General features: G+C 40.9%; 2 protein-coding genes across 2 annotated transcripts; both read left to right on the forward strand.

The window, feature by feature from the left end:
• Positions 1–1,876: 1,876 nt before the first annotated feature.
• On the forward strand, positions 1,877–9,906 carry LOC143126334 (long-chain fatty acid transport protein 2-like). Its single transcript, XM_076288222.1, has 9 exons — positions 1,877–2,368; positions 2,579–2,788; positions 2,995–3,153; positions 4,610–4,734; positions 4,909–5,103; positions 5,178–5,268; positions 5,780–5,978; positions 9,565–9,662; positions 9,763–9,906. Exons 1-9 carry the CDS (start codon positions 1,894–1,896, stop codon positions 9,828–9,830), a joined length of 1,620 nt encoding a protein of 539 aa, XP_076144337.1. The 5' UTR covers positions 1,877–1,893; the 3' UTR covers positions 9,831–9,906.
• A 3,102-nt stretch (positions 9,907–13,008) lies between these two features.
• On the forward strand, positions 13,009–21,158 carry LOC143125927 (long-chain fatty acid transport protein 2-like). The gene is made up of 10 exons (XM_076287760.1): positions 13,009–13,610; positions 13,803–14,012; positions 14,114–14,272; positions 15,847–15,971; positions 16,123–16,317; positions 16,417–16,507; positions 16,680–16,878; positions 19,204–19,301; positions 19,523–19,653; positions 20,535–21,158. Exons 1-10 carry the CDS (start codon positions 13,136–13,138, stop codon positions 20,706–20,708), a joined length of 1,857 nt encoding a protein of 618 aa, XP_076143875.1. The 5' UTR covers positions 13,009–13,135; the 3' UTR covers positions 20,709–21,158.
• Positions 21,159–22,253: the final 1,095 nt, after the last annotated feature.

Below are 22,253 nucleotides of genomic sequence, written 5' to 3' on the forward strand. Positions count from 1 at the left end.
AAATGTGGTGCAGTTCTGAACATCTTAACTGAAGATAGGGGCGATTAAAGCAGAATAATATTGCATTTTCATTTTTAAAAACTTTGACAATCCCTACAATCCCTATAATCCCTAATTGATAAACTTTTAGAATACTTTGAGCACTGATGCAGTCAGCATAGGCCTCTACATTGTTTGCAGGTAGGCCTACATTTCATTCCGTTTTCGATGGCAAACGCGAAACAGCGCCAAAACAACCACCAGTGGACAGAAAGAGTATTACATGTGGACTGTTGAGAATCGCCATAGAACAGTGTTTCTCAAACTTTTTTTCTGGGGACCCACTTTTTAAAAATGACAGACTATCGCGACCCAACTCGTGACTGTGGTAGTTAATAAACTAGATCAGTGGTTCTCAAACTTTTTCTTTCATTCCCCACTTTGAGGGGGCATTCTCGAGCCCCACCTGTCCCTCATCGCTCTAAGAAAGTGATAGGTCAAGCTTAAAATTGTCAAATTTATTGAAATAATGACAAGTTCTAAATATATCCTCTTCAACAGAGTTAAAATCACCTGGTGCTGCAGATATAATAATAAATAAATACATAACACACATATTTCTGTTTTCCAGCAACATATTAGGAAGCATAGGCCATTACAGCATTGTAGCCTACAATATATGCAATGAAATGCCAACATGCTGAATTAAATGGATCCATAATCCAGTCATACTGAGCACTGCTGATTGGGAGATATTTTTGAAATAAACTTTGCAGGGATGTGATGTAGGCCTACTGTTTAATACATGGGATCACAAGAGTGCCTCCCAATCAGACGTTTCAGCGATTTCGCTCAATCTCAAAGGCATAATACTGTCGCGATCGAGGCGCCTGTCCCATACTCAAGTTTTTTTGGTGAATGCAGTAATCTTATTTGCTAGGTGAGGTAGGTGCTTGTCTTTGCCTTGTAACTGGACATTTAACTCAAATGTATCGCTAAGATATATCAAATATATCGCTAAGATAGGCCAGCTTCGTCAAGAAATGTTCATTAGTGAACGTGCTTGCAGATTCAAACATGCGCTCTTCCTCCAAGAAGAGGCGACTCGGAGCTCAAACACGCGCGACAGCACTTTACCTCGGGAAAGCCACCTTGCCTCGCTGTGAAACAGTACAGCCTTTTGGTCAGCTACCATCTCTTCGCAAAGTGTGGAGAATAGACGCGCTTTTAAGGGCCGGGTTTTGATGAAATTCACCACTCTCACAACAATGTTCAAAATCTCATATAGGTCAGGACTAACTAAGCTGCCTTGACACGAGCGCTTCCCTGTGAATATCACAGTGCGTCCATTGCGCATCGGGTGCTACCTGGGCCCAGGCTACAGATAAAAAATAAATTAAAAAAACTCCTGTTTTTCACGTCAGTGTTCGCGCCCCACCTGGCATGTCTCCCCGACCCAGTAGTGGGTCGCAGTATTCGTCCCGCGGGCCGTAGTTTGGGGACCACTGATCTATACCGTCCCAGCCCTACCAGAACATGCACTTTGGTGACCATGTTTGCCCTCTCAGCTCACATTCAGAGTAGCCTGGCGAGCCAGACCCACATTAAAATGTAATTTGCTGCCGCTAGGGGCGCGTCTAGATTTCTAGGCTACATTCAGAGACATCTTCCAGGCCTGTTTCTTTTTTTCCTCCCAGACTTTGCTTCTGCTTCTCTTTAGCTGTTATACTACTTCTTGCCACAAGGTGGCCACAATACCCAATAATGAATCCTAGTACTATTTTTGATGGAAAAAAGGGCTCTTCAGCTTTGTAAATGATTCCAAACTTCTGTTGTGTTTTGTTTTGGTGGCACTACTGCCAACTTTTTGTTTGTCTGGAAGAAATTTGAGCAGACTTGTTCGGAACTGTCAATATGTTAACTTTGTTCAGTATTTGTTTTGGGGTAGTTTTGTTTTTTATTGGGCTTTACATCCGATTTCCTTACTTTAGACATGACTGTGTGTACATTTTGAAACTTTTAAAAGTGAGTTCAAGGAGAAAAGAGTTCCGAAAGAAAAAGCCTTTCTACACCATCCTGGACTGTTTTTTGGACACTGTCAAAAGGCAACCAGACAAGCCATTCATTGTTTTCGAGGGTCTCGTGTACTCATATGAGGACATTGACAGGCAGAGCAATCGAGTGGCGTGGACATTGAGGACCCAGGCCAGACTGCGCGAGGGGGATACTGTAGCTCTGTTCGTGGCTAACGAGCCTTGCTTTGTGTGGCTGTGGCTCGGCTTGTGCAAACTTGGCTGTGCAGTCTCCCTGTTGAATTGCAAGATCAGATCACGATCTCTGCTACACTGCTTCTCCTGTTGTGATGCTAGTGTTCTCATTGCTTCAGGAGGTAAGTGATCAGCATGTAACTTGTCACCTTAATCAGCAGATTCATTTTCCAGGGACTGAAGTCTAATTGATTTGAAATTGCTAACTAATTTGAAAATACTTGAGCTATATAGGACCTATACAAAACATTCCTGGGTTAAGCAATTCAGCACTGTGCATGCCTCTATTGTCTAAGCTTCTTTGGCTATCATTTTGTAATGATTTTCTCCAGATTTGAAGGACCCTGTTGTTGAAGTGCTTCCAACACTAAGAGAGCAGAATGTCTCAGTGTTCATCCTCAGTAAGGAGTGTGACGCAGAGGGGATGGAAGCCCTCTCAGATAAGATGGCGAATGCCTCAGATAAGCCTGTACCACCAGCATTCAGGTCAAATGTCACCATGGGATCCCCAGCATTGTACATTTACACATCCGGCACCACAGGTGCTCTGGCCTTTGCATTATATCTACCTCATGATAAGCACAATGACTCTATCAATGTTAATGTTATACACATTCTCTTATGTTGGTATTTTAATTTCAATGCATATATTTGATTAAAATGTATTCATATTTGTATATAGTACTATAGATGGACATTAAGTTAATAATCATTCATAAAAGATTTCATCCACAACGGCTCTCCCTAGGTCTCCCCAAAGCTGGCCTAGTAACTCATGATAAGGTCTGGAGCCCCTCTGTCTTTCTACTCCTGGCTGGGGTCACCTCAGATGATGTTATCTACACGCCTCTCCCACTCTACCATGGTGCAGGCCTCCTCATAGGGGTGTGTGGAGCCATAGAGCGGGGTAAGTGGTAACAAGACAACTGTGTGTGTGTGTGTGTGTGTGTGTGGGGGGGGGGGGGTATACAATCAAAACTTGTGTTACAAAACAAAAAAACACAAGCACTCTGCATGTGTGTTGTGGCTACCATTCCTAGACCTCATCAGATCAGAGCTTTTAAAGCATGTTGTTCCATGGATATGACACATTTCAAGGAAATCCTCAGCTCAGTGAATGCTGTCTTTTAGTTTTAAATATGAACTATAAGAGACCGCTTGAAAAGAGTCATTTCATTTACTCAAGAGCAAGGTCCAGCTCAGTCACATTGTGCCCAAGGTGTACTCTGACCACATTCAAAGTTCAGGACACTTACACTAACTCCAGTTAATCATTCACTCACAACATAGACGATAGTTGCGGAATTCTGTATTAAGTGACTATCTTTTTTCAAAAATGTAATGCAGTTGGCAAGATTTTTTTTACCATATTCACTGAAACCGACACTATGCTCCGACAGAACAACATAAATCAGCCGGTTTTAGGGGGGAAAAACACACTTCTACCTCCACCTACAGCTTGTTATTTGTTTTGCAAAAATCCACAGCTCCCGGTTCTTCTGGTCCAATCAGAGCAGGGCTGTGTGAGATCTGACTGTCAATCACAGTCTGGTGCAGTCTGGTGCGCACTGACGAGCACAAACTTGATGAGAGGGTTCTTGGTGGTAGTGGGGGAGGGGCATGAGAGTTGTAAACATTCAACATTTTGGCTAAGTCCCCTCAATCTGTCAGACTTGCCAACTGCAGCTTTAACATTTGGATACTTAGCCAAATAATTTATACAATTGCAATTATCTCTTTCAACATATTAAATACAATATGCAGTATTTGTGTCATCACATGCAGCAAAAAATCATCACTATATATCCAAAGAGTGTAGTTGTACCTGTAATGGATTAATTGAATAAAGCCTTATTCAATCTTTTGCATATAGAGCATAAAGTAACTTCAGGCATCTGGTGTCAATTACAGTGTCAGCCAAGGGTAATGGTGTAACCCCACGGACAATATGAGCATGGAAAAATAGAACTGCCAGTACAGGACTTTTTGCTGGAAAAAAAACGAATTAATTGCTTGTAGGACAATGACAGTGACTGTTCTGTGTTGATATTGCGCTCCATATGGACAGGGATGGGTGGGATTGGCAAGAGGGAGTAGTTGTTTGGGATATCTGTGATGATGATGATGATAAAACTGTCTTTCCTGTCATCATGTCCAACCTCATCAATTTTCCATTCAGTCAAATCCAATCAATCTCTGTGTACCTCAGCACCTTTTTATCCAATCAAATCCAGTTTGTGACGTTTCTCACTCAGCCACAGCTCACCAGTACCTTCCTGGCTCTGTCAAATGTGCTTGACATCGGCATAGTAAACCTCTTAGTACTTGTAAAATTCATAGCATAATTTCTTTCTTGTGCCCAGGTATAACAGTTGTCCTGAGACGAAAGTTCTCTACCTCACAGTTTTGGGATGACTGCAGAAAGTATAATGTGACTGTCATTCAGTACATAGGTGAAACATTACGCTACCTCTGCAATTCACCCAAGGTATCATCATAACCATCCTCAGATACTAAAAGTATGGCTTTGAATGAGAATTCAAAAATACAGATTTTTTTGCAATTGAATTATTCATGAGGAATGTAATGGTTTTACATACATGTGATTGGCTAGTTTAGTTCTGATTCTGATTGAAAATCTATCATCTAACTGCACTCATAGAAATTGAGTGACAGAGAACACAGAGTCAGGCTCGCTATAGGAAATGGACTCCGAGCTGATGTCTGGAGCAACTTCAGGAGTCGTTTTGGAGAATTGGACATCAAGGAGTTTTATGCAGCATCCGATGGCAACATAAGTTTCATGAATTACCCTGGAAAGATTGGTGCAATAGGCCGAGTTAATTTCTTCCATAAGGTAAGTCATTCCTCTTTTTTTACATTTGTAACTGAGAAAATTGAGCACTGAACATTGTTTTTGTTGCTTTGCAGAGACTGTTCCCTTATGGTTTAATAAAGTTTGATTCGGAGCGAGAGGAACCAGTGAGAGACTCCAATGGCTTGTGCATAGCCACACCTCAAGGTCAGTTTGTAATCACTCACTGAGACAAAAATGTTGTTATGGTTATGGTTATTGTATTTAGCAGACGCTTTTAAGACACTTTAGTTATACAGAATATGAGCATTACAATAGTTCAAATGAACAAGTAAACAATTTAAAAAGTTGGTAAGCCTACATTAAGCAAAATAGTAATAATAACAATGATATCAATAACAATATCAAATATCAATAATGTAAACAAACAAAATAAATATACAAACCATAACTCTAAGAATTAATCAATTAAGTGTAAACTGAACGGACAAGTTCAGCTTACACTTTCAAAAATTCAGAACAAATGCAATCCCAAAATGAAGTGCACTGTAGTACATTTACATGTAAATGTTTTCACTGACCTGCTATCCTATATTTTATTTAATCTTCTTTTTATCTAAATCATATCAATACTCAAATTTCAAATGTTGTATTTTGCACTGCTTTGTTTGTCATAAATTCATTGTCAAAAACAATGTTTCCAAATGTTGCTTTGTAGGTGAAGCTGGTCTCTTGGTATCAAAAATTACCAGAATAGCTCCTTTCTTAGGATATGCAGGAAATCCTGAACAAACAGAGAATAAAAAGCTACATGATGTCTTTCAAAAAGGAGATCTCTATCTAAATAGTGGAGATCTGCTGATGATCGATCAGGATAACTTCATTTACTTTCAGGATCGGATTGGGGAGACTTTCAGGTACCGCTTATTTTCTGGTCAGGTATTGTTTATTTGTGTATCAAGAAGTCTTTTAAATGTAACACATCTGAATATTACTGTGCAATACACCACCATCATAATAAGGTGGTGGGGATTTAAAAGGATACTTAACAAAAGCAAGCTGTGATATCAACAGTTTGTAAACAAGAAAACGTTATATAAGCTGTCAGAACAGGATTCATTAGAGAGACAGTCAAGGAAGCAAGGTCGTAATCATAATATAATTTGAAGGGGACCCCCCCCCCCCCCCCCCCAAAAAAAAAAAAATAATAATAAAATAAATAAATAAATAAAAATCTTTGGCTACAGTAGTATCACTCAATATGCAAAATAATCACTTGTTACAAACTGGAAAATGGTATGCTAAATGCTTAAATATCTGATAGAGAAAGGGAGTGCAGAGGTGAGATGATCTCAGTTAAGTGAAGAAACTTCAGAGAAGTCCCACTTGCACAACAATCCTCTATTGAGCCATCACTTACTGTATGTGAAAGTTGTTGAAAAAAACAGATTGGTCATTATTTCTGAGAAATTACTCTCCGGCCTTCCTCTCTTGTAGCATTTGATCAGTGCTCTAGCTACTACAAACTATTGTTAACTAATACATTGTATACAGGACCGTATAAACAACATTCAAACCAAAACAATTGCACCCAAGACTACACTTTTTAACTAGATAAGTCAGTTTTTGCTCCTTTACTCATCCCATGCAACCTTCTATCCCTGCCCAATTGGCATCATCATCATTAGTCTGTGTCATAAAGGGCCCTATTTTCCGACCTGGTGCATGGCGAAAAACGGGTTATCCCAGCGCAATGTTTATTCTTATCTTGCACGTCTCTGTTTTTGAGCAACGTGCCAAGGGGTGTGGCAATTAACGACCTAAGGAGGGGTCTGGCGTGTTGTCTAAAAATCGTACACAACCTAAAACACATTACGCCAAGACAAACCTGGTCAGGAGTCCATGGCGAGTTGTTTATATCTTATTTTAAGAGCGCATTATCAACATTGAACACCATGCTTCTCTCATCCACGAACGCGCATCAGCGCACATCCATGCACAACATTACAAATTACACGATTACAATGGGAAACATAATTAGAATAAAGACATCATGAAATACATCTCACAATGAGTAGTTATTCACCATCATTTGCAAATTGGTAATGACGGAGAGGCAAATATGATAGATAGATAGATAGATAGATAGATAGATAGATACTTTATTGATCCCCAGGGGAAATTCAAGGTCTCAGTAGCATAGACAACACACACACATTCACTAACAGCAGAAAAAGTATATAATATAAAAACACGACTAAGTAGAAGATGTGAAGTGAGTGTCATGGTGATAGTGCAATGGTGATAGTGGTCATGGTGATAGTGCAAATGAGTAAGTCCAACAGTGCAAGAATAAAGTCTATTTATCTATATATCTATATATATAACTATTTTAAGAAAAGGTATAAGTGTGGCCACAGTTCGGCTGTGACATGGAGGGAGGGGTTATGCTCATGTGCTATTGTAGCACGCAAACAGTGAGGCAGAAAGACAGTGGTAAAAAGTGGCTAGTGGACAGACAGTATCCAAACATGGAGGGGGTGAAGAGGCAGACAGACTATGCAGAGAAGTCTATCTCTCCTCTTCCCTTAAGTGAAGCATTGAACAGTTCAATGGCCCTGGGGACAAATGACTTCCTCAGTATGTCTGTTGTGCAAGGCAGTGAGCAAAGTCTCCAGCTGATCAGGCTCTTCTGCTTAACAATAGTGCTGTGGAGTGGGTGACACTCATTGTCCAAGATGTTGATCAGTTTGTTCAGGGTCCTTTTGTCAGATATTGCACTCCAGTTCAGCTCCCACTACAGCGCCAGCTTTCCTTACCAGCCTGTCAATTCGCCCCGCATCCTTCTTCTTTGTGCTTCCTCCCCAGCATACCACTGCATAGAAGAGGACGCTGGCAACAACAGACTGGTAGAACATCCTGAGGATGCTGCACACATTGAAGGACCGCAGCCTCCTCAGGAAGTACAGCCTGCTCTGCCCTTTCTTGTAGAGTGCATCAGTGTTGGCTGACCAGTCCAGTTTATTGTCCAGGTGGAGACCCAGATACTTGTAGGTGCTTACCACCTCCACATTGACCCCATCAATGGGGACTCGTAGTAGAGTGGGCTTAGACCTGCGGAAATCCACCACCATCTCCTTGGTCTTTGAAGTGTTGAGTTGGAGATGATTGAGTTTGCACCATTGCACAAAGTCCTCCACCAGGCTCCTATACTCCTCCTGCCCGTTCCTGATACACCCCACAATTGCAGTGTCGTCAGAAAACTTCTGCATGTAGCATGACTCAGTGTTGTAGCGGAAGTCAGATGTGTACAAGGTGAACAGGTCTGAACAGGAACAGGACTGGAGAGAGCACAGTTCCCTGTGGCGCTCCGGTGCTGCTGATCACAGTGTCAGAGAGACAGTTCTTCAGTCTGACGAACTGTGGTCGCTCTGTCAGGTAATCTGTAATCCAGGTTACCGGGTGAGCGTCCACACCCATCTGCAAGAGCTTGTCTCCTAGTCTGAGGGGTTGGATGGTGTTAAAAGCACTTGAGAAATCAAAGAACATGATTCTCACAGCACTTTTCCCCTTGTCTGCATCTGGGATCTGTGTGTCTGATGGCTGTTGACTGAGGTCGTTGTCACCTCATTGTTCGTGATCGCCATGTGGGGGAGGGGTGCAATATCCAATGATGGTGGGGGTACGATAGCCTGTGATGATGGAGGTGAGTGTTGTACTGGTATTGAGGGGGGGTGGGGGCTGGGGGATGACCACCTCCTTGATGTCCCTGTCAAGGCTGCCAGAGTCGTGGATACCTCAACAGGCACAGGCAAGGAGGCGTCAGGCGAGGGCAGGGCGTGAGGTGATGGTGGCTTAGGTCGTTGGGTGTCACCGGGATGCAGAGCTGGAGAGACTGGGAGGCTGGGAGGTGGGGGTAGGGCAGGCACGCACACACTTCGCGTCGGACGGTTCACGCCTCCACGTCGTCCATTTATTTCTGATAATGGACACCTCGTCGGGCATTATCCCTTACATATATAACATCATTTTTTGTGTGTGGCCCGCCGGCCAATTTTCAAAACCCATTATGACCCTTGAGTCAAAAAGTTTGGACACCCCTGGTTTAGTGGAGTAACTGTTCCACACGGTCTCGCGTGCAAGCAGATTCCTTCAAATGCGTCACTGACTATGAAAATACCGATGCACCATTTAAAGTTGCGCTGCTCGCTGTTAAAGGGAATGACAGATGTCATTCTCATTGGTTTAAATGATGTTACGCCCAAAACACACCCATGACTGATTAAGAAACCTAGGAACGCCTGGTTGCGCCATCCGCCCAACGTTTGACACTCCCAATGTGGACTGGACATCCCACTAAATTCAAATAAGCTTTCAGCCAGTGACCATGCGTTTTAGACTGTCATGATAGGATCCATTATAAAGTTAATGAATGAGTGGGCCTTCTGATATTGTTGTTAAATGTTCAACAAGATATTGTGTTTTATTTATTGAATCATTCAGATGGAAAGGAGAGAATGTTGCCACAACTGAGGTTGAGGATGTCCTGACAGAGTTGCATTTCATTGAGAATGCCACTGTCTATGGTGTCAGAATGCCAGGTACAATGTGCTATGGTAAAATGTGAGATACATGTAATGATTTCATTGTCAAGGAAGAGTTTGTGGACTTAGATCTAAGATCTGTATCTTATCATCTAAGATGTAGCAAATCTGTCCAGGTCACGAAGGGAGGATAGGCATGGCTGCTGTAACAATAAAAGCAGGTAGAGAGTTTCACTGCTCTGAGACTTTCACACATGTGGCCAATAACTTACCATCTTACGCTCAACCAAGATTCATCCGGATTAAGGTATGCCCTATAGTGTATTGAAATGCTTGTGTGTACATAATTATATGGGAATTTTATTGACTAGTTGGTATACTTTTTCCAGATTCGTACTTGTCTCAATATGAAACATTCACCATAAACAATGTTTTAATTTCTCTTTACTATCCTTTTCTTCTGTGTTTCAGAGTTCCTTGGAGGTCACAGGGACATTCAAGCACATGAAGGTCAATTTAGTTGCAGATGGTTTCAACCCATCAGCTATCCAAGATCCACTGTATGTTCTTAATGAAAGAGAACATTGCTATGATCAGATGACTATGAATTATTACAAATCGATTAATTCAGGGGAAGTCCATTTGTAATTAATTTTTAGTTAACATTTAGTTAACATTTAATCTGCAAATGATCTGCAATGGGAGAAAAAGCCAAAATTAACACCCAGTTTTTAAATTGCAGCACATTTCTACTTGGTCTCCAACTTCGGGCTGTAATTCTAATGTTATAGCACCCCAAAATAATGAACTGCTGCTTGAATATTGTGTTCTTTTTGAACATTTATTTAAACTAATTACATAGAAAACATAATGAACTGCATACATATTCGTATGCATGTCTATTTTCGGCTATAGCCTAAAACCATGACTGAAGCCTAATTACTCTCACGTTCTTAAAGTGACAGGCACTCAATTTGACCTACACACTATAGCCTTCAGTGTAATGACATTAAAGATAAATGTAAGTCAATATGACATTCGTGTAAAATGTAAGTCAAAATAAAAATCAATATGAAATATTCAACTATACTATGTATTTTAGCTGGTAATTACGCAGATCATAAATAATATAAACTTAATATGAATATGAATTTCATCATGTATGAAATACAAACATATGACATGAAGCCACCTTTTCAGTGAGTGTGTTGGGGGGAGTCTATATCGTGTAAAGTCTAAAATCTCCACTGGTGTGGTGGGGGGCTCCCAAATCAAATCAAGAAAGTATCAAAATTATTGACTTATTATCGATATCAAAACAATAATTTTGACACACTTTCAATTATTATCATGTATTTTTCATTGGCTCCAGACTATGCATGAGATAGATACAGGGCTTAAAGCAATGAAAATGTCTGTGCCTGAAGTTATCAGACATTTATAAGGGCGTCATATAGCCTATACTGTAGTCTCATTGCCTATTTTCAAATCTTAAGCATACCAGCTCACGCCTGAATTCAGGCACAGTGCCTGAACACTTTAAGCCCTGTAGATAGATAGACTACAGAACATCTATGAATCTGTAAATAACTATTATTGTATTGGATTTGAGTTGTATCGGTCTACAACACCACTACAAATGGCACTGGGAAACCCTACATACTGTCATATTTTATTCACCTGGTTTAACAACTACCACATGTTTATATAGCCTATGTAGTCTAGGGCCTAGGCTATGGGCCCCATGTGTCTGCCAAGGTTGTGCAAGATTGTGCTGATACCTTTTGCGCCCTTTTGCGTTGGCTGATACCTTTTGCGTTGACATCCTGGTAACCGCTCTGTATGCTATGACTGATGCAATGTTGCCATTATAGCCTCATTTCGTTGTCTTTGTACTTTGTACTCTGCACAATGACAAAAGTTGAATCAAATCTAACCTAATCTAAATTTATCACATGAAATGATGTAACGTTTTTGTTTGTTTGTTTTTACACTTCAGTAAATGCCTTGCATAATAAATTGGCATAGGCCTACACATCTAAAATGATTTGTTTTTTGGATTTGCTTGTGAGTTTCTGTGAAGAAACAATTCCAACAACCAGGGTAGGAATTTCACAGCGGCCACAACGTCGTAGCCCCTTGCGTTGGCCGTGACGCCCCTTTGAAAATCAAAGGTTTACAGGCCACGGTGGCCTTGGTGCCCCCTTCTTTAAATATTCTGCTTTGCGTCCTACTAATAGCGATATATATTTAGCCTATGGCCTGTCAAAATAATCTTAGCATTCACAGCGCAAATTACGCAGTGGAGAAAGTGACAGTGCAAGAAAGAAAGTGCGTCCAAATTAACCCATTCTTCTCAGTTGAACTACTCGCGAAGTAGCCTACTCATCACACAGACATCACAAGTATCACATGAAAGAGCTTTTTCTCAGCTTTTAAACGATGTTAGGCGGTAATTGCTGTGGCGAACAGTTCGCGAGAAAAGTAAATAATATCAATTTAATCATACATTCTACTGAAGGTTTTGCGTCCATCTCCCTACCCATTCATCTCGGTGGAATACTTCACGAACCCTTCGTTTAACATATGACAAACCATATATCAGAATAAACAGCAGACCTTACCGAACAGAAAGGTGTAAAGCAGTCCACTGTACAGTTAGCCGTTCCAGACTAATCCCGTTTTGAATTTGCAGTAAATTTCAACATACATGGATGTCTCCAAATGTGGGATTTAAGTTTTACACTGTGTTTAAATTGTTCCACATTATTTCATAACGGGCCAAATACAAAATAAATATTACAAATGTCGCCTAGATATCGGTAAATCAGAGGCTGACTATAAGAGTTTGTGAAAGTAGCCTTAATGATCGATCACAAAATGCTAACCATGCATCTAGGCTATTTGAGTTTCTCAAAGCTGAGCTGTGCTTAAATTGTTCAATACATGATTTCATAACAGGCCAAATATAAAATAAATGTTAAATATAGCCTAGATATCTGAAAATATTAGATGATCAGATGATTTACAGTTATATATAATATGTCATGTTTTATGTTTTTGTAATGTTTCATACAGTGATGCAGGTCTACTGCAGTGAATACAACTTTGATCATTTTTAAAGCATACTACTGTATAGTTAACTTTGGCCTTGGTGCCCTGACATGTGGCCTTTGTGCCCCCCACCAAATATGCCAAACTGAAGGCCAAGTGGCCTTGCCCCTAAAATGGTGAAATTCCAAGCCTGCCAACAACTGACCTACAACAAAACAGAGTACAGCTTTACTAGACTATTTCACACGAGTTGTTCTAATTTTACAATCTGTTGTCGTCATAACGCGTCATTGGCCTTAAAGCCTTGTAAACGGGCCTATGTTGACCAATTTCCTGTGTATGTATCCACCTCCTGACATGATTGGTTGCTGTTTTGTTCATAGCAGTAATCCCATTGCTGCTTACCCCAGAGGTGGAATGTATTCTGAAACCACATATCCCATATCGGAGCTTCTCTTTACATAGCCTACATAAACATGTATGCCATATTTACTTTCTTAGTTGGTTTGGCTTTTTTGCCATTTTTTATTTACGCTCGATTTCCATATTTCCTAGATGATGTGAGGTACATATTTAATGGTATTAGTATTGGGAATCGCGTTAAAAGATATGCTTCTAAAAATCCCTGTTATACATTGCTGGACCGTTTTCTTGACAAAGTGAAGGCACACCCGCTGAAAAGTTTCATCATTTTCGAGAATGAAACGTATTCTTACCAAGACGCCGATAGACGAAGCAACAAAGTTGCCAGGGCTTTGTCGCAGCATTCCAAACTTCAAGAAGGAGACGCAGTTGCCCTGTTCCTTGGAAACGAGCCGACTTACGTATGGCTCTGGCTGGGGTTAACCAAACTTGGATGTGTACCTGCACTTATAAATTACAACATAAGGACGAAATCGTTGTTGCATTGTTTCTCTTGTTGTGGTGCAAAGGTACTCATTGCAGCTGCAGGTGGGTATGGGCATGCATACTTAAAGGCTACAATGTGCAGTCAACTTCAGAGTTCTAGAAAGCATAAAACGGGCTATCTGATTAGGAAGAATGATGGTTGTTAAGCCATAGTAAAACATCTGAAAATGAAATTGTTTAATCACAGTATGTTTTCTAGTTGACCTTTTGGAATTGCATCTGCTGTCTTTTTAGAACTAAAAGACGCTGTTGTGGAAGTTCTCCCGGCACTTCAGGAACAGAATGTGTCAGTGTTCATCCTCAGTAAAGAGTGTGACACAGAGGGAATAGAAACCTTATCGGATAAGATAGATGCTGTTTCCGATGAGCCCGTACCATTAGCACTGAATTCAAACCTGACAATTAAGAGTCCAGCTCTGTACATTTACACCTCTGGAACAACAGGTATGCCTCTACATGATGGATACAGAAGTGACCATTCTGTGTATGGGATCAACTCTTATTCAATTTATTATTTATGCTGAATTGTGTATTTCATGGCAAAGGTCTACCCAAGGCAGCTGTGATCAACCATGAACGAGTGTGGCTGGCCAGTTCCATGCAGACTGTAGCTGGTGTACGGGGAGATGACATCATATATGTTTACCTCCCTCTGTATCACAGTGCTGGATTCTTGATGGGACTAACAGGAGCTATAGACCAAGGTAATTGTCATGTGACTTGAAATTCAAGCTCCAGGGCATGTTGGTTACCACCTCTCTCTCGCTCTCTCTCTCTCTCTCTCTCTCTCTCTCTCTCTCTCTCTCTCTCTCTCTCTCTCTCTCTCTCATACTGTATCTGCAAGTCTACACATACAGGTGGGTCTCAAAAAATGTAAATATTGTGGAAAGGTTCATTTTCACCCCTTATCTTTCATATATTCTAGATTCATTAGATATAAAGAAAAATATGTCAAGCCATGTTTTGTTGTAATCTTGATAATTACAGCTTACAGGTCATGAAAACCAAAGAAGAGTATCTCAAAATATTAGAATAAAGAGGTTATTCTAATACAGAAATGTCGGTTTCCTGAGCCTTTAAACTCAGGCTGGTTCAGTAAACACAACCACAATCATGGCAAAGACTGCAGACTTGATAGTTGTCCAGAAGGCAGTCATGGACACCCCCCACAAGGAGGGTAAGCTACAGATGGTGGGCAGGGTGTTCACGGAGTGCTGTATGAAAGCATATTCATGGAAAGTTGACTGGAATGGAAAAGTGTGGTAGGAAAAGGTGTGCAAGCAACAAGGATGGCAGCAGCCTTGAGGGAATTGTCAAGCAAAGTCGATTCAAAAACTTGGGGGAACATCACAAGGAATGGACTGAGGCTGGAGTCTGCATCAAGAGCCACCATAGAGACGTGTCCAGGAGATGGGCTACAAGTGGCATATTTCTAGTATCATGCCACTCCTGAATCAGAGACCAGGTTAGAGTGTCTTACCTGGGCTAAGAAGAGACAGAACTGGACCGTTGCACAGTGGTCCAAACTCCTCTTTTCACATAAAAACAGAATTTGCATTTCATTTGGATATCAGGGTTCAATCAATGTCCAAAGAGTCTGGAGGAAGGTTGGAGAGGCACAGAATCCAAGTTGCTTGAAGTCCAGTTTGATGTTTCCACAGTCAGTGATGATTTGGGGTGCCATGTTAATGCAGTCTTCAACCAGGAGATCTTAGTGCACTTCATGCTTCCATCTGCTCATAAGCTTTATGGAGATCCTGATTTCCTTTTCTAGGACAGACAACTCGTCTGACCTGAACCCCATAGAGAATCTATGGTTTATTGTCAAGAAAAAAATGAGAGACACCAGACCCAACAATACAGATGACCTTAAGGTCGCTATCAAAGCTACCTGGGCTTCCATAACACCTCAGCAGTGCCACATCTGATTGCCTCCATACCACGTACACGCCAGAACAAGTATTGAGTGTAGAAATTAACTATTTTAGATTAGTCAGATTGGTTAATTTCTTTTCAAAAGGTCGACATTTCTGTAGGCTATTATAACCTCCTTATTCTAATATTTTGAGATACTAATTTTTGGTTTTTGGTTGTAAGCCAGATTACAATAAAAATGGCTTGACATATTTCACTTTAAATCTAATAAATCTAGAATATATGAAATATCCACTTTTTGAACTAAATTAGGGGGTAAAAATGAACTTTTCCACAATGTTCTAATTTTTTGAGACCCACCTGTACATCATATATAAATATTTCATGTTTTGTTTGAGTACAGGTATAACAGTGGTCCTGAAACGCAAGTTTTCAGCATCACAGTTCTGGAATGACTGCAGGAAGCATAATGTGACTGTTATTCAGTATATTGGTGAAATAATGCGTTACCTCTGCAACGCACCAAAGGTAAACATTTGCAAATTTATACTTCCCACAATCCCATAATCCATGCTGTGTGTTTCAGATAACCTTATCATACAGCACAACATAATGTGAGTCATTTAACAGTCACTGTGTATGACCGTTGAGAGAGATTGTCTGCTTTACCACCCTGTAGAAAGACAATGACCAGAATCACATGGTCAGAGTAGCCCTTGGCAATGGAATCAGAGCTGACACTTGGGCAGAGTTTTTGCAGCGCTTTGGAGACATCCGCATCGTTGAGTGCTATGGCGCCACAGAGGGAAACACAGGCTTTGTGAACTACGTTGGCAAAGTTGGGGCAACTGGCCGGGTGCTCACACTTCAGAAGGTGAGGAGCATTGACCAATGGAGAAGATGTAGGTGATATTTCAGGACTTTTCTCCTGTATAACTCTCATCTCTGAGGTTTTCTTTGCTTTGTCAACAAGAAAGCTCAGCCATTCGCCCTGATCAAATATGACACAGAGAGAGGAGAGCCAGTGAGAGACTCCAGAGGCTTTTGTGTGGAAGTGGCAACAGGTAATTTCACTAAAGATCACAAACAACAGTGTTTATTTTGTATATTACCATGGGATGAAACTCCTATCCTTACCTTGCAAGTCAAAGACATTGCTACACAAAATAATGTAATTGAAGGTACTAAAAGTGGGAGAAGGTTCGTTTGAAAGAGACACTTTGCTTTCTTTCACAGGTGAGGCTGGCCTTCTTGTGGCAAAAATCACCAAAAGAGCTCCTTTCACTGGCTATGCCAATAACACCCAGCAGACAGAGAAGAAAAGGCTGAGGGACGTGTTTGAGAAAGGGGACCTGTATTTTGACAGTGGAGACCTTCTCAAAATGGATGAGGAAGGCTTCATCTACTTTCAGGATCGGATTGGAGATACCTTCAGGTGAGTTGAATACAGGTTGGGGTTCCAGTCGTGTAGTTGAATTGTAGTTTTTGCAGGTGGTTGAAATGTTCCGTTGAGAACCGAATAGAAAGGCCTCTTTTCAGCTCTCAGGTTGCTTCTAAGCTTTGCATAACTGAAACTCACAAAGCCCATTAGGTGTGAAATGTGATATTTACTCGACATTATATGAAGTTTGAATTAAGAGCATTCCTTCAAATCTATTGCAAGGCCCCGAATGCATCTAGGGAATGTTTTAGGTCAGCTCACATACCATTAATGTGGAGATAATGCATACATTCTCTTCATCTAGGTAGTCATGTGAATGAGGAGGTAACATGCTATCAATGCCTTTATCTCTATAGTCATCTGTCACTTTGCAGAGAGTAACTATTTTATACTTTCATACATGTGGTAGACATTTACATGTGGAATGAATATTGTTGCTCTTAAATATTTGTGTATTCCAATTTTTCTACAATACTTGCAAACCATTTCTCTCATGTTTCAGGACTCCTATGCAAGTGAAATTTGATATTTACTTAACATGTATATGAAGTGTGAATTAAGAGCATTCTTTCAAATTCATTGCCAGGACCTGCTAGCCTGGCTAGCGCCACCACTTCTCAATGAGACGTGGTCTGGTAACCAAGCTTTAATTTTCTCGTATTTGAAAAAAATGCCCAGATCCGTTTATTGGGTGCCACGGATGTCTATCAAATGCGTCTGTGCATAGCTCATCATGGTCTTGCTTTCCCCCTTGTTCTGTGATTGGTCCCCTATCTTAGGCGAAAATTTGCTCCATGGTCTCCAGGCTGCTTTAGCAGCGTGAATCAAATCGCGCGCAAGGCAGCATGGGAACACCCAGGCTAAGGCCCTGCATGCATAAACAAAGAATGTTAAATGTGAAGAAGGAGATTCTTAGGTTCATCACAAGATTGATACTGAAACAAGCTGCGACTGTCCTGTCTGTGTGAGGTTTCTTGGTGAAAAAAATGTAAAAGGCAGTCAGAGGTCTGAGGCACACTGATTTAGTGAAAATATTAAAAATCCTTTATTCCATTGGATTGGGCTAGCGCCTACGCGTTTCGACTCAGAGTCATGTGATCACATACAAGATACAATATTAATGGATAATGAATAAAAACTTTTGATTACCAAGCAAAGATAGGAGGATAAATACATCAAACAGTGCTCTGGATACATTAAGGCCTAGAGATCCAAAACAATCCACATATTACAAGATGTTACAAAAGTGGTAAAAGTGTCAAACATTGTGGATATACACAAAAACAGTATCTCACATAGTATTATATAATTCTCAAAACATGTAGGCATACATGATTTGATATTACAAGATGCCACATTATTATTGGTAATTCCCGAAGAGCACTAGCCTGACGAGCCATACCCACATCAAGATGTAGGATCTGGGGACTCACCATGCGCAATGCTCAGTCCGAGGGGCGGGATAAACGGTTGTCTTTCAAATCCCCTCTGCACGCAATAGGATAGCACTTCAAATCATGAGTCCCATGCGTTTTCCCACCAGCGGAGCTAGTTGGCTAGTTGTTTAAACTTTTGCCAACTTAAACAAAGCTTAACGGATCCGTATGTAAGATTGTGGCCAAAACTGGTACTGCAATCACTTTCAAATTACTGTAGAGCGGTGTATCCCCTCCCCCTCCCCCCTGACAGGCAGAGCTGGCAACCCGGATGCCGAAACACTACTGACTTTGTGATTAGTAGATAGTTGGAGGGTGGCGCATCAGGCCAAAACACAATATGACAACATCAACATCAGTTGAGGGCTGCAACTTCACTCTTTAAATGACAATATCCTGGCCGGACTACTGTTGTCAGTGATATAAGTATTTGAAATGAACATGATTTCTTAATTTCTATATATCAGGGCCATTTTATGATTAATTGAAATAAATTTCTTACATACGGTTCCTTTAACTCATGTCACGCTGTTCGCCAGCAGCAGCATCCATCTTCTTTGTTTTCAAGTAGCAGGGAATTCACGCCGAACCGTCGCAACTCTGCCATCATTATGTTAAGCCCGCCTATGGATGGGGACGTAACATAATCTTATCTGTCACCAGTTTATACTTGGGCACAGAAGTAGTATGGACTGCAAATTAGATGTGGAATAAACATTGTTGCTCATTTAATATGTCTGAGTTTCCTACAATTTTTGCAAACCATTGCTCTCAGTCATAGACACATACAAAACACAGTATAGTTACTGTACATGGAAACTTGCTGTGGTCTATACATTTCTCTGAATGACTTCAATGAGTGATGGTCTTTCAATTTTACCAGGTGGAAAGGAGAGAATGTGGCAACCACTGAAGTCACTGATGTTCTTGTCACTCTGGATTTTATAGAGGAAGCCAATGTTTATGGTGTCAAGGTCCCAGGTAATTCATGGCTAATTCATAAACGCTGACCTGAACCAAGGTGGACTAATTCAGATGTGTGGAGGTCAGGATCTGACTGAGTGCTTGTGTGTGAAATTTGTTGAGGTTGGATAGTTTGTATAAATGTTGAATGATTGCTTTTACCACACTAAATTCAGTAACCCTGAATTTCAGTTTAACAATACCATGTAAGTAAGTATTATGTATTCATTTCCAATCAGGCAATGAAGGAAGGATTGGAATGGCATCATTAAAAATAACTGAGGGAATGGAGTTCAACAGCACTGCCACCTATGACCATGTGAAGGCCTACCTTCCTAGTTATGCAAGACCCCGATTTATTAGGATCCAGGTAAACTTTTTTAATCTGAACTCACCATGTCATGATCTCTTTTAGCACTTAAAGGAGAATTCCGGTGTGATATTGACCTAAAGTGTATTGAAACATGATACCGAGTGTGAACGTATGTCTCATAGCCCATCTCGGCTTGTCCCCTGCACTCCAAAATCTGGCACTAGTTAGCCGATGCTACCAACAGCTTTTTCAATTGTGGTGCTTCGGCATCGGGCTAGCCATGCAAATAAATCACTGTTTTACACCATTTACGAGGCTCAATGTATCTCCACACTTCATTGGTAGACTTCCGAGGGCCCTGACATTTAAAACGAGACATTGAGAACTTTGAAAAAGCACTGGTAGTTTACTTACAAGACGATTTATACAGACAGTATCTTCATGAAGTTTAGCGTTCGTGAAGATACTGTACTAAAATAATTACTAAGATACTAAAATAATTCCGTGGAAATGCATGGATTCCAGTTGCTGCTACTGGAAGAAACTGGAATCCATGCATTTCCACTGAATTATTTTTGGAATCTGATCCCTTATCATACCTGTTCATTCTTACTCGTTGCTCGACTTATCGTGACTAAATTCAAGATGGCTGCAAACGCTAAACTTCGTGAAGATACAGTCTGTATAAATCATGTTTCAATACACTTTAGGTTAATATCACACCGGAATTCTCCTTTAATACATTCTTAAACAACCATGTTAGAGCTAATGATCAAAACCTGCAAATGTTCCTGTTAATTCTCAGACTGTTCAGTTGAACAGTTTTTACTTACATATATACTTTTAATCCCATAAATCTACTTGAATTCTGCTAATTTTTGCTTGATCACTTAGCGGATGCTTAAACTAAGAGATCTCTTTATGTAATACAATCCCAGAATTCTTTTGAACTGACCGGCACCTACAAACAGATGAAAGTGAAGCTTGCCGAAGAGGGATTTGACCCATCTGCTATAGACGAAGCAATGTATTTCCTGGAGGAGAGCCAGGGCTACATCCCCATGACTAAGGACATTTATAGTGCCATCAATGATGGAAGTATGAGGCTGTGAGATAGGTAATTTGCTGAGGAGATTATGATGACTGATGTGTTTTTGCACTGTAGTGATCTTCACATTGAATATGCACTGTTCTTATCCCTTCAACTCCAAAGGGTATTGTAATCATGTCTGTCTGTCCATGTGTGTCCTGCACTGATACACATTTTCTATAACTTGATCCTCCTCTTCAGGATCTGGATGCAAATATTTTTCCATTTCTTTACTGACCAATCATCTTGGCTACACTATAAACATACTTTGTTAATGCAGAGACATTACAACACTCAGTTTGTTAATGATAACTAAAACTGTGGTTTTATAATTCAGAATTTTATTTTATTTTTTTACCTAATTTTTCAACATTTTCAACATTTTCAAGAAAAGGCCTCCTGATGTATGAATGTTATTGTGGATCAAAACCTGTGACAAACTATAAGTTGAAATAAAGGGCTATGTTGATAACATTAGTGAGAGAGTGACTAAATAAATGATAGCATTTGCTATTTAGTCTGCAGTGCATAGGAGTCCATTTGGGACATGCTAAAGCAATTGAAGCAGTTGACTCTGCTGCTGATGATCCAAGGCTTGGGGCACGCCTGAAAGCTCTTGGTGGGGCAGTAGACCTGCTGCATGCCACACTGCATCCATGTCTGGGCAAAGCTGGGCACGCTATAGAACTTGGTCAGCTTCTTCAATACCTTTCTGCCCAGGATGCGGTCGGCTTGTTCCGGAATATCAGAGAGCGTCGCGCCGGCATTGGTTGTCGAGCCATCCTTTGGGACGGCCACGGGATCTCTGGGGCTGGACAGCAGTGCACTGCTGCAGCTTAGAGAGCGTGCGGTCTTCTTTACACTTGGGGTCACTGGGCGTGCGGTCTTCAGTGGCTCTGGTCTTCCAGCTTCATCCTTCAGCTGATACAAAACGTAAACACACACCTTGAAGAATGAGGTGCACACTAACTGGCTGTACATACTACAGCAAGCATGTAAGGTGATTTAAGAATGATCACCACACACATGAACTCTGACGTTACCCTGGGAATCCAGAGTTCTCATGGGAGCACAATATCAATTTACTCAGCGAGTCACTCTGGCAATAATGATGCACGTTACGGACCAGAGGCGATTCTTACAATGAATAATGATGCACGTTGCGGGCCAGAGGTGAGCTAACAGATGGCAGTCATAGTGTTATCCAATTGTGTCAAAGTCCGGAATCAGTCAGTAAACATTGGTCAAATGGGCAGTCGTGGCCTACTGGTTAGTGCTTCGGACTTGTAACCGGAGGGTTGCCGGATCAAACCCCGACCAGTAGGCACGGCTGAAGTGCCCTTGAGCAAGGCACCTAACCCCTCACTGCTCCCCGAGTGCTGCTGTTGTTGCAGGCAGCTCACTGTGCCGGGATTAGTGTGTGCTTCACCTCACTGTGTGTTCACTGTGTGCTGAGTGTGTTTCACTAATTCACGGATTGGGATAAATGCAGAGACCAATTTCCCTCACGGGATCAAAAGAGTATATATACTTATACTTATACGTATAGTGTTATCTAATTGCGTGC

The sequence above is a fragment of the Alosa pseudoharengus genome, unplaced genomic scaffold (assembly GCF_046254945.1).
Source record: "Alosa pseudoharengus isolate Yale_2024_CS ecotype anadromous, Long Island Sound unplaced genomic scaffold, YU_APseudo_1.1 YU_APseudo_1.1_scf_16, whole genome shotgun sequence".
NCBI classification, from domain to species: domain Eukaryota; kingdom Metazoa; phylum Chordata; class Actinopteri; order Clupeiformes; family Clupeidae; genus Alosa; species Alosa pseudoharengus.